Source organism: Pteropus alecto, unplaced genomic scaffold (assembly GCF_000325575.1).
Source record: "Pteropus alecto unplaced genomic scaffold, ASM32557v1 scaffold88, whole genome shotgun sequence".
NCBI classification, from domain to species: domain Eukaryota; kingdom Metazoa; phylum Chordata; class Mammalia; order Chiroptera; family Pteropodidae; genus Pteropus; species Pteropus alecto.
This window is the reverse complement of record NW_006494611.1, coordinates 12586360-12599653: the sequence shown is the minus strand read 5'-3', so window position 1 is coordinate 12599653 and position 13294 is coordinate 12586360. Positions and strand designations below refer to the sequence as shown.

Here is a 13294-nt window from a genome sequence, read left to right as displayed (position 1 = left end):
TTTGTGTCACCATTATGCCCCTGCTCCTTTGCATTAGGAAGTCCCCGAGTCCAAGAGATAATGTGCAAAGGGGGATGTCCAGAGACTTATACCACTCATAACTGCATTCTCTTTCAGAAATCGAGGTGGTTCAACCTGATGACAAATGAAAGCGATAGTCAGGAAACTTATGGAGCTTTAGACCTTGGGGGAGCCTCTACGCAAATCACTTTTGTGCCCCAAAACCAGACTATTGAGTCTCCACAGAATGCCCTGTACTTCCGTCTATATGGCAAGAACTACAATGTATACACACAGAGCTTCTTGTGCTATGGGAAGGATCAAGCGCTCTTGCAGAAATTGGCCAAGGACATTCGGGCAAGTATAACTGAATCCAGACCTGCCTTCCCCACATCTGGGCTGGCAGCCCCCACATCCTGTTGTTTTCTCTTTCTACTTTAGTAATTGATCTGAAGTGGACTACTATACTTTCCAAACCTTTTCAGACAGGATATCTAAGTAGATCTGGTAGACCCTTATGAATCGTTCCATCCAGACATCACCTCCTGTGTTTGTTTATTGTACTATTTCCAAGGACACGACTCAGATCCTTTCTTGGGAAATTCTCACCCCTGTGGGGTTGACAATGAAAATTATGTACCAGACTATTGTTACAGGGGAGGGCGTGTGCAATTTATAACCTCTTTACCGCTTTTTAACCTCCTTAGCGATTAAACAGGGTTGTTAGAAACCTGGAGAGAAGGAAAGAAAAAAAAAAAAAAAACAGGGAAAACACAAAATTTATTGATCAACACTTCAAATCTTGTCCTCAGATACTTTCTGCATTTTGAAGGAAAGAAAAGTTAAACATACTGAAATCATATGAGTACCAGTCACGCCCTGATAAACACAGAGCAAGGATGTCACATCCAGCTGTTCTCTGTCTCCACTGAAAGGACAACCAGTTCTCTGCTCTCTTCCAAAGCTCACTCTCTGGCTCTCAGAAGCACTATCCATATGATGACACCACGGGACCAGGGGCTGCTGAGATACGCCTTCTGAGCTCCAAAGCTCCATTGAGCCTCTAATCCACAACAGTCCTCTTTCTTCTCTTGAAATATATTGAGTGTGGGTTAAAAACCCATTTTGCTACTCCTGGGTTAAATGATCAAGGTACTTCCAGCCCTTGGAAGATTCTGACTTTTTGCTTGGAAGTGGGGGTGGGGGTGGGGTGTAAACTGACTCCTAGAGACCTATCTCAGGCTCAGAATTTTGAGCCTTGAGTGTTTTCCTTCAGAATCTACTTCTGATCTATGTGATTAGAACTAAGCACTAGGGAACATTACAAACCAAAGGCGTTTCTGGGCCCATCTTGAACTCTATTAGCTTTCTATGAATAGAGAAAGTTGATTTACATCTGGTGTAAATGATACCATTTGTCAGATACCACTTCTGATGCCTGTTATATAAATCTGACTGTACCCAAGGCTGAAAAAGGCAGGTCAGAGGCATACCGATGCCAATGCTGAGTGCTAGGATGTTGTATAATTCCTACACATTAATAAAGTTAGACTGGTGCTTTTTACCCAAAGCAGTTGCACATGACCCCTTCAAGTGATTTTTTTCCATTCAGGAGACAGACAAAATCCTCAGGGACCCGTGCTTTAACCATGGATACAACAGGGTAATGAACATTAGTGACCTTCAAGACAGCCCTTGCACCAAGAAATACAAGAAGATACTTGAATTCCAACAATTGCAAATTCAGGGCACTGGAAACTTTCAACAGTGCCAGCAAAGCATCTTTCAACTCTTCAACACAAGTAACTGCCCTTACTCGCACTGCTCCTTTGATAAGATTTTCTTGCCGCCACTCCGAGGACATTTTGGGGTAAGTTTGTGAAATGATAAGTTTGGTTAGGATGATTTTGGCTGCGAGTTATGGAATATGTGCCTACAAAGAGTTTAAATAATAAGATTTATATTTCTCTCACATGATAATAAGTCTTGAGGTAGATAATTCAGGGCTAGTTCTTCGGCTTAAAAATGTGATGACTTGGAATCAGCTTTTCCATTTCTTCTTATGGTGTTAAGATGGCAGCTATTGCTCTAAGTGTTGTATCTTTACATGCAAAGCCAAAGCAGGAAAGATGGAAATTTCTCTTGCACACAAATTCAATTTTGCAGAAGTGGCAACAAACATCTTTAGAGATGCCATCGGCCAGAATGTGGTGAAATGCATACCTCTAAACCAATTTATAATAAAGGGGAATGGGTGACCATGGTTGGGTGACCATCCCTGTTCATGAATGGGTGACCATCCCTGTTCATCCTCTGGAACTGAGGAATCTTTCCTGAGCACACTGCATTCTTTTTTGGGATAGAATCAGGAACCTGTAAGCCAGAAGAAGGGGGCTGGTTATTTGGTAGACACTCATTAGAATCTGCCACAGGTGGCTTCTCAGATGTCAGAGAAGGAGAAGCAGCAGTTAGGTGTCTCAAGCAAGGTTTTCCTCTATAAAAAAAAAATTGGGAAGTAGAAACTCAGGAAACCCCAAGGAAATACTGAAGATATCATCATTTTCATTGCATTTTAAAGAGTGGGGGGACTCTTTGAATCCCAACTCCAAATTCCTTCTTTTCTTAATTACTCCAAAATAAAAAATATTTGAGCAGAGGTAGAAGAGGTGCCCCTTGACCTATTCATTATTCAAATTTCACATTTTGGTTCTGGAAACCAAGCACTTACTGTAATCATAGTTTAGTAATATGTTGCAAGATTAGCTACAATTAATCAAGTGCCAATTATTGACTAAGCACTTATATACATTATCTCACTTAGTCACTTAAGATAGCATTCATAGAAACAAGGACTTTTGTCTGCTTTATCCTGGAGCACAACTGTCTAAGAAAGAAAGATGAATAGATACATTCCCAGCGCAGGTAGCAGGTTTGTCCCTTCATTCTAATTCCATGAATTGGTCTCCACTGTGGCTGCAGAGAAATTTTGTGTGGTGTGTGTGTGTATCATGATTACCTTATGAATTTAAAAAATATATAAAGGAGAGGGGATTTAAGACATCAAATCTGATTCAAGTGTTTGTAATAGAAGGCCATATTTATTTCATTTTCTATTCTTTACATAATAGCATTATTTCATGATTTCACATATTTGATTCTATTCAAAGCAATGGCTAAAAGCAAAATATTGAGGCTGTCTAAACCAGTAATGCCTTTTCTGTGTGTGCGTGTGGTAAAATATACATACTAGAAAATTTAAGTGTACAGTTCTGGGAATTAAGTATATTTACATTATTGTATAGCCATTACCACCATCCATCTCTAGAACTTTTTCGTCTTCTCAAATAGAAATTCTACCCATTAAACAAAAAAACTAACTTTCTGGTCCTCTTTCCCCTTCAGGCCCTGGAAACCATCATTCTACTTTGTCACTATGAATTTGACTATTCCAGGTACCTCATATAAGTGGAATCATACACTGTTAGTCCCTCTGTGACTGGCTTATTTCACTTAGCCTAAATGTCTTCAGTAGATGAGTCATTCTTAACTCTTCAAGGGATCACAAGACTCTCTGAAGAATGTGATGAAAGCTAAGGATCTTCCAAGCAGAAAAATGGACATATAAAGGGATGTCAAAATTTTTTTTTTGCAACAATTTAAAAGATATTATGATTCCTTGAGGTGGACCTATGAATCCCACATTAGGCCCCTTAATCTAGAATGAAAACTACATAGAAACTAGAGATTAAAGTAGAACAATGAAGTCATACAGGGCAGTGGCTGGGAATGAATGCTACAAAAGTGTCAGAGGTCAAATCTATTTAGAAGTATGGAAAGCAAATGCAGACAAATATGCCAGAGGCAAACGACCCTAAAATTGATGCTACTCCGGCCTCTAAAATGTTTCCTGCCAGGGCAGAGCCAATCTAATGGCTAGTAATACAAATTAGAGAAGCAAGTTAAAATAAGTAATCAAATTAGAATGAGGATTAGGGGAATATGTCAGGTGGTTAGTTTGGAGGCAGAATCTTGAGATTAGACTGTAATGCCTGTTCCTTTTCTAACTAGAAATGCTTTATTTAATCTTTTTTCCAAAGTACTATCAATATGTTTTTAATTGGATCTTTGGAAAATGATTTAACAAACCCTTTTTCTTCCTTTATGGATAAATTTGGCTTTAGGTTAACTTTCTGGATTTGTTTCCCTGAAAACCGTATAAAGGTGGAGTGTCAGTTATATTATCAGGCAACAGTTCTCATGATAAAAATGACCCCTGAAATAAATTGCATCTGGTCTGGAAGAAATTATAAATGAACTATACCTTCTCTGTGGGCTTCTCTAATTTGCATAACGGCTCTGTATATGTAGGGTATGTAACAAAAAGCTTTATTTTTATAGCACTCGTTACTATCCTTCATACTGTTATTTGTTAGAGTTCTGCTGCCTTCCACAGAGGGCAGGGCTTTTCATCACTGCTTAGAACATAGTTGGTACTTAGTAAATATTTGTTGGATGAATGAATGAATGATATGCAACCAAAGGTCAAAGAAGTGTTTCAATCACTTCTTAGAACATAGTTGGTACTTAGTAAATCTTTGTTGGATGAATGAATGAATGATATGCAACCAAAGGTCAAAGAAGAGGTGGAATGAGAAAAAAGCTATTAATTTTGGCAGTTTGGAGGTTAATGAATGCAGTTTCAGAAGCCATGTCAGAGTGGACAAAGGGAGATTCTCCAAAGTTGGGGGAGCAGGGAGGAGGATGGGCAATTGATATCACAAAAACGAGAATAAATTTCAGAGAGGTTAGACTGCTATACTGAAACCAACTCAATTAAATTGAATAGGAATACATATATTACATTTCTATGGGGTTATAATTGCACAAATGTTGGCTGGCAAGAATATGTAGTCTTTATAGGTTGACATGTCTATTTCCCCCACTATGTCCTGAGGCCCTGGAAGGCAGAGATGGTATATTTTTTCATTTTTTATTTCTGGGCTTGCCAGAGTGTCTGGAATATTGTACATTCCTGGCAAAAGAACTGTAGTATTTGGAATATTCTAGAGAGAGAGGACCAGCATGCACAGAAGCCTGGAGGTGGGAATGAAGCATGTTCAGAGACTTGCAGGTAGTTCAATGGGTTCCTATGTGGACCAGATAGGAGACTTACCTCTGGTATTCTAGGAGCTTTCCACCCAAGCTTAAAGATAATTTTTTTTTAAATCTTTAAATGCCTTAGTTTGAGGTTTATGATCCATAAACTCATATTTCTATAGTACAGGAAAATGGTGGTGGTTTTAGGAAGACTGAGGATGAAGATATATTTCAGAGGTTTGGAAAGAAAATAATTCCGGGCTTTAGAAGAAATCAATAACCCTGTTTGGATGAGTATATAAAGGACCATTTCTGAGACTCATAGAAAATAGAACATGTTTTAAGCTCTAGCGTAAAAAAAATACATGGTCTCCTATAGTTGTAAAGTGATCTAATTTTTTGAAAGAGAATCTGACAAGATATGTATGGATATTTAAAATGTGCTCACCTCTATTTTAAAAACTGAAGTCTAACACATCTTCAGTAAAATGTGCACATTTCAAAACATTTTTATTTTTTAGTTACAGTTGACATAAAATATTATATTAGTTTCAGGTATATAATAGAGTGATTAGACATTTATATAACTTATGAGTTAATCACCTGATAAATCTAGTACCCATCTGACACTATACATAGTTATTACTGTATTATTGACTATATTCCCTATGCTATACTTTACATCCTCAAGTGTGCACATTTTAAGGCCACCACTTGATAGTGTTTAAGGGATACACCTATGAGTCCATCATCTAGATGAAGATATAGGACATTCCCAATACTCTAAAAGGCTCCCTTGTCTGCTTTCCCAGTTGCTAATCCCCCCTCCAAAGACAACCACTACTCTGACATCTATCACCATAGATCATCAGTGTTGCCAGTTCTTGAAATCAGTGTCTGTTCTTTTTTTTTGACTTCTTTTCTTCAATATTGCCTGATATGATGTTGTTGCAACGTTGTTCCCTGTAACAGTAATTCATTCTGTCATTGCAATGTAGTATTCCTTTGCATAAATACACTAAAGTTTATCTAGCCATTTCACAGTTAATGAATATTGAGTTGTTTCCAATTTGGGGCTATTATGAGATGGTGTTGGCAGCATGGGAAGGATTAGAATATGCCTGGCCTTGAGAGATCTGATAGAGTCTGGACTTTATTGTAGGTATAATTAGTAGTCAGTGAAGGCTTTAAGCAGAGTAGTGATTTGATCAAACTTGTTTTTAAAAGATTCCTGTGACTGCCATGTGCAGGATGGATTGGAATAGGAGGACTAGAAAGGTAACATGGAGACCAAATAAGAGGCCACTACGGTGACCACACAAGAGATGATGGTGGCTTGGGTTAAGATAGTAGAAAGAGGATCATACCAAGATCTTGTTCTGTAACCAGCCAACAGTATTTAAAATGTTGGAATTCCCAAATTCAAGGGATGTGGAAACTGTAGTTCTGAGCTCCTAGGCGGCTCGACTTCCCCAAAAGAATGAGCATACCAGTTCAGAGGCTAAGTGTACAGAAGAATTAATAGCAGCATTGTTCATAGGCAAAAATCCTGGCATCAAGGGAAAGCCTGCTGGCAGGGTTTGTTGAATAAATTATGAGACATTCACACCATGGGCTCTTACGTAGGTGTTACTGTCCCCACCTGACTTGGAGAGATTTCCACAAAAGATTGTTAAGAGAAGCAAGAAGCAGAATGTTTAAAATTTCATATAAAAAGCAAATTCTTTATGTATGTATATTTGTATATGATTACACAAGTAATGGGGAATAAATGGAACATGTCATATGAAGTTATAAATGTGGGCTTACGTTAGAACTAGAAGTAGAGGAGAAAAATCAAAAAATAAATGAGAAAGAAAAGAAAACTTATTTAAAAGGACAAATACACTCACATTCATTTTTGTTAAATTAGATATGTTATATGTGTATGAGAATATTTTTGTAAATAATGGAATTTTAAGCTGACATTAGGCTTGCTTTGGTTGGAATTAAAGCATAAGGCTGGAACTTGTCTGGTAGAGGATATTTTTCCTGTTCTCCGAGTCCGAATTGAGTCCCTTATGGGATCCCTGCTAACTCCTGTTCTTTGTCCACCAAAAGCCTATTTCTTTGCCATCCTGTATCTTTGCCCATGAGAATTACACATGAATGCAGTTGGCTTGTTTGAGAATCACATTTCCTTTCTATAGTCACTTCTAGTTTAGTAATTTTACAGAAGGCAAAATATAATCCCTAATCCAAACTACTTCTAGCATAGAGAAAGCTTTTAACTCCCTTCTAATAATCATGGTAGACTGTGACTCAACTCAGTGTCTGGCACACAGAGCTCAGAGTGTTTGTTGAATAAACAAATGATGTGCTCCTATGACCTCCAAAATGATTTCCCCTAAAAACTGGCACCATTTAAGGCAGGAAAGAGAAGAAGCAACTCACCTTCCGGAAGGTGAGTTGAATCCCTCTATGTTGGACACAGTACAAAACTGCATTTTTCTCTTGCAGGCATTTTCAGCTTATTACTATGTGATGAAGTTTTTAAACCTTACATCAGAGGAACCCTATTCTCAGGAAAAGGTGATTGACACGGTGGAAAAGTTCTGCTCTCTGCCTTGGGAAGAGGTAAGTGACTGGAAACAGCAGCTGTTACAATTGCCGTGTGCCCTTGACAGCATGGAGGATGTGAGTCTGCCCTTCGAGATGTGCTAATTTGACCAAGATCCAGCAAAGATGTTAGAGAAGCCCAGATGGGGCACTCAGTTCGCAATGAGTTCACCGGCACCCCTCAATAACTTGGCACATAATGACTTAAACAAAAGAGGTCTTATATTTTTCACCTAACATGATACCTGGCAGTAGGCAGCTGTTGGAATGGAGTCAGCAGCTTCACTATCTCAGCCATTACGTCTTCAGATCTAGATTCAGGGATCACAGCCATGTTCTAGGTCAGAAGAAGGGTAGACCCAGGCACATCTGTTCTTTTCCATAGGAAAGCAAACACTATCCCAGAAGCTCCTTAGCGGTTTCTCTTATACCTCATTGGCCAGAACTGGTTAGGAAAGCAGGGTGCAGGATTTTATGACTGGCTTAGAGATTTAGATCCATCATGAGCTGCTCCCCAAACCCCAAATCAGAATTTTTATGGCAAAGAAGATGGGCAGTTCAGAGAATCTGCCACAGACACCATTGCATTAAGACCCTTTCTCACTGCCCAGGTCCAAGATATCCCCTACTTATTCATAAATTTGAAGCACATTTAAGATCTGTTGCTATTTGATGAAAGTTTCCAGAAAGGAGAGAGGTATGAGATCTACTCTGATTAAAAAAGACAGATCATCTGGGGGTAGCTCAAAACAGCAGCTGTTTTAAGTTGACACAGTTGCAAAAGTGAATGGTGCTTTCATTCTGAAAAAATGCTGTTAATTAAAAACGGGTTCTAATTGGCACTGACGATGGGGGAAGGAAGGTTGTGCAAGAGCCTGGAGGTTTGGAATTCTCCTGAAGTACTTTGTCAGAGTTAAAATACGAAGGAAGTGTAGTCAGGGTTTTCAGAAAGAGCCACTCAAATATGCCTCAACACTTTACAGTTTACGAAACACTTAGGGGCAAGCATTTTGCAATTGGTGGTGATCTGTGGAAGAAGATGAGCATCTTGGAGACGAGGTGACTTGAGATCAGGCCTATGTATAGCTGCTGCGGAAGCAGATGTAGGCTGCTCTTTGAAAAAAAAGAAATTTCTTCTTGTTCAGAGTGAAAGCTCTGTCAGATTTTCTCTCCTTACCCCCCATCTACTTTTTTATTTCATCAGAATATATTAGGTTGGAAATCTTAAAATATGCAGACCTGTCAGTCTGTACAGGTAAGTCACATGAGGAATTGCTCAGAGGCCCTGGAATTAAGCTCAGAAAGGCCTGCATTTGGGAGAAGTTCTGAAATATTTGGTGGGGGAAGGATGAGGTGTTAAGGGCTGGATAGGGGAGTGGAGTTGCAGGTGAGACCCAGACCCTCACCCAGAGCTAGAATGTTGAGATGGGTGTAATGACCCAGTGTTCATTTTTTTCAACTGTCTTGTTATAGGTTAACTCTTTTCTTCTTTTCCTGCTAACCTCAACATGAGGAAAGACTGCTACCCTAGTGTGACTGGAGTTTGAGAATGTCCTTTCTAGACACCTGGTAGATGGAGAACTAACCACTTTAAAGCTTATATTATGTGCTGAAAATGGGCAAGATGCTCTATACATCCTGCAGTCGTGCTGCCTATCCCTGCTTTGGCAGGGGAAATAAAATGCAAAGGAGGGTGAACCATCACCCCATTTGGAGAGCACATAGCATCGAGTCCACAAGCATTAACATGATCAATTCTGGGTTGAAAAAGTTGAAGGGATTAAGAAATACAAATTGGCAGTTATAAAATAGTCATGGGGATGTAGAGTACAGCATAGAGAATAAGGTCAATAATATTGTTAAGTATGTATGGTGTTAGGTGGGTACTACACTTATTGGGGTGATCACTTTGTAAGTTACATGAATGTCTAATCACCTGAAACTAATATTGTATGTCAATTGTAATTGAAAAAATGTGATCAATTCTGGATTGGTAAACTAGGTAGATACCTTTGGCTTCTTTATTTTTTGGGTAGTATCATAATTAATCTTTGGCAAGTTAGACTGCATAGCCAATGTACAGTTTCCCAGAAAGGAGGATAGGAATGTTAAAGAATTTAGGGAAATTAGGCCCAGATGGTATTCCCCACAAGGGACAGGCCAGCCTTTAAGAACTTTGGGGTTGCAGAAGTGGATTCTTGGAATCCTGTACCCCATAGTTTTTGTTTGACAGGCCTGACAAGACTACATCAAATGGGAGAAGAGGTCTTTCCACAAAGGAAAAGCAGAGTACAGTTACCAAAGAAAGGGGTGGGGACCTGGATAGGCAAAGTCAATTGATGTCACACTAAGGTCCGAGGAGAATGTCACATGCAGAGGAGCTGGTCAAAGATGAATTTCAAGGGCTGTGATTTATTTAAAAACAGTTTCCAAGCTGGGTCATTCAAGGAATTCCATTGGAGCAGGACAAGGCAGGCTAGGTGTGAACTTAATCTTACAGAGATTGAGGGCTGGCAGGAGCCAAATAAGAAACAGACTCCACTTAGCAGTTGTTTAGAGATGGGATGTTCCTTGTGAGAGGAGAGAAATCTGGACAAAAGGGGTGGGGGGGTGGTGCGGACAGACAGCAAGGAGGCCCTACATATAAAATATCTGGCATAATTCCTAGTAGATAATAAATGCTTAACGAATACTAGTTCTCGCTCTGCCTAGGGTGTCTAAAAGGGAATGCCTACCTCATGGGCTGAGGAATAAAGCAGCAGAAAGAACTCTGGGCTGAGCTAGAGATGTCCTGGCTTGTTGCTGTCTAATTAAGGGCAGGACAGGAGCAGAGCAAATTGTAGACATCTGGGCACATATTTACAACAGCTAGGATTGGTAAAGGCAAGGGTTGGCAGGCAGCCCTTAATATCTTCATTCAGAAGTAGGGTGAGTAAACACATGAAAGACTAAAGAAGATTCCCTTGTGTGACTCATGCAAAAAAAATGAGAGAGAGAGAGAGAGAGAGAGAGAGAGAGAGATATTACGTAAGGACAGAGGACAGAAGGTGAGATGTTGGCACTTTTAGCAGTCTTGAGCAAAATGCTTCCTAAACTGTGTTCCAGAGCTGTTTCTCAAACTTTACTGTATATGTGATCACATTCTGCATTGGTAGTTCTGGGTGAGGCCGAACAAAGTCTTAAGGGATGCTGATGCTGCTAGTCCAGGTGGCTTTTTATGACACTATTTCCTTAAGATGCTTGTAGAGGCTCTGAACAGAGACTCTGGTCAAGAGCATATAGAAAACTCTGATTAATGGACTTCTTTCATGCAAGATTTTTCTTACCTTTAACATGCTAATCTGATTGTGAAACAAGTTTCACAAGGGATGAAAAAGTATACTAAAATTCCATGTTTCTGACCTACTAGAACACAGAAACTACCTTTTTCCTTATTAATATTCTATGGAGCTCTGTGGGAAGTTCTCGAAACAGATCCTAAGCTCTAAGCCCCTGCACGCATTGGAGAGCAGCACTGCTCCCAGAGCCCTCTGGGGAGGCCAACTCACAGGTCTGTGTGCGCTGGGGCTCTCCCCTCTCCCAGTCAATGAAAGAGAGGGCTATGGAGAGGTCCCTGTTGTACAAATATTATATTTCCTTCACTTCGCTTCCAGCTGAAGAGAAATTTTGGTGAAGTACATGAGAAGTATCTGAGTGAATACTGCTTTTCCGGAACCTACATTATCTCTCTCCTTCAGAGGGCCTATCACATCACACCTGATTTCTGGAAGAATATTCATTTCATGGGCAAGGTAATTTGGGTACTCGATGGGTTTCGGGGAGGTTGAATGGTAGTGACTGAAGAAGCTTTGGGCCTGAAAGAGGTAGGAGTCAACCTTGTTTGAGTTTTGGCCTGATCCACCACTTTACCTCTAACCCAAGTTGGCATTTTGTGTCAAACCCTTCTGAGTTTGTCAACCATCTAGTTGTGGATATCCTATAAGGAGAGCTACCCGCATTCTCAGCCCTTCCTTTCTGCTTACGTAACAGTGACGAAGTCTTTATAAAACAAAGAAACAAAATGAGACATTAAAGTAATGTAACAGTAGCCACAGTGATTCTGTGTACTGACTTCAATATCCACGCCAATGGCCCTTTCCATGACTCTGGAAAGGATGGTGATGGTTTCTCATAAGGGGTGAAGGCTTTGCTGGTTGGAGCTTCAAGGTTGACCAATCTGAAAGCTTAGTATGAAGAAAGAGATGAGTGGCTGTGAATGGGGATCTGTGTTTAGAAGCCAGGCTTAGCAAGAGCGCAAAGGAAGCGGCAGCCTCGCTGCTGTGCTTTACCACAGTGCCACCTGCAGGCAGAGAAACATTTATATAGGCTGCGTGACTCATGGGCAACTTGTGCTTAAAAAATATCAAGAGTTGCATTTCTCTGCCTTTCAAGCCCATACCCACTAATGGCAAAAACAAGTTATCCTCTTTATTAAATATAGTGATTCCAAGCAAAATATAACATTGAGACAGAGCACTGTAGTCGCCTTGAGGATACTAATTTGATTACTCTTGTCAAGACTGACCTTGCTAATTCAAACATAAATCTTTACCTTGTTTTAATATCCCTTCCAGTCCATCCTTCCATTTTATCACAGTTAATTTTGTCTGTTTGAAGGATATGTCTATATCAAATTTACAAGTGATTTGTATTCTTTAAACTCCAATGAATGACCCAATGTTTCTAAACCCTAGGCGATAACTGTAACTCTGGAGCTTTCCTTGACACACACAGATAAGGTTCTTGTCCCCATAAAGGAAAGTGGTTTTCTTTACAGATTATAATTTCCCAGTATTGGTAAGGGGTGACGGGAGAGGAATATTCCACTACTGGTATTGGCTGGAGTGTTACAACCTTTGGGGAGACTGTATTGGCAATATGGGTTAAGACCCTTAAAATATGCGCTTCATTTTATCCAATTACTCCATTCTGGGATTTATAAATAATTGGATAAAGTGAGTAAAAATGAACATATGAGGCAGTTATAGATGATGAAGTTATAGAAATCCTTTAAGAGACATGGGATGACTATTAAGTGAATAATTCTACATAAATTTAATCTCATTTTTTATAAGAGAAAACAGAGAGGATTGGAAGGATATGTCGCAAAATGATAATAGCAGCAACTTCTGAGTGGTGAAGTATAGATGGTTTTTATTTTTTTTTAGGATTTTCTGTACTTTCTAACTTTTCTACTATGACCATGCTCTACTTATGTAATAAAAACATTTCCCGAATTACTTATTATTCATAGACTCCCTACATTTCAATAAGTTTTGAGGCAATTGGGAAATATTCCTAGGAAGATGGCAGGGTCAGAGCATGTTTTATCACTTAATAAGAATCCTTTTTGATGCATATGCACAGTCTTCCAAAGTCCATAAAGTCAGATTGACTTGCTGAGGTCATTCCCCAATTTTCCCCTAGTTTAATCAAAGAGAAGTCCTGATTTTACAATGGTTGAGATTCCTGGCCCTAGCATAGATGTAAAAGGCCAGGGACAATCATTATGCTTTTATCCTTTGCCTGCTTCCTGTCACTCCTCAACTCCCTTCCCCTT

At 39.5% G+C, this 13294-nt stretch overlaps 1 protein-coding gene across 1 annotated transcript in view; it reads left to right on the top strand.

Annotated features, from left to right (window-relative positions):
- Positions 1 to 13294, top strand: part of ENTPD1 (ectonucleoside triphosphate diphosphohydrolase 1) — an 80960-nt gene that overhangs the window by 64558 nt on the left and 3108 nt on the right. Inside the window, exons 6-9 of the mRNA XM_025042332.1 lie at positions 118 to 357; positions 1613 to 1870; positions 7597 to 7713; positions 11349 to 11486. Coding sequence (XP_024898100.1) covers positions 118 to 357; positions 1613 to 1870; positions 7597 to 7713; positions 11349 to 11486 — 753 coding nt within the window. The remainder of the gene's footprint in view (positions 1 to 117; positions 358 to 1612; positions 1871 to 7596; positions 7714 to 11348; positions 11487 to 13294) is intronic.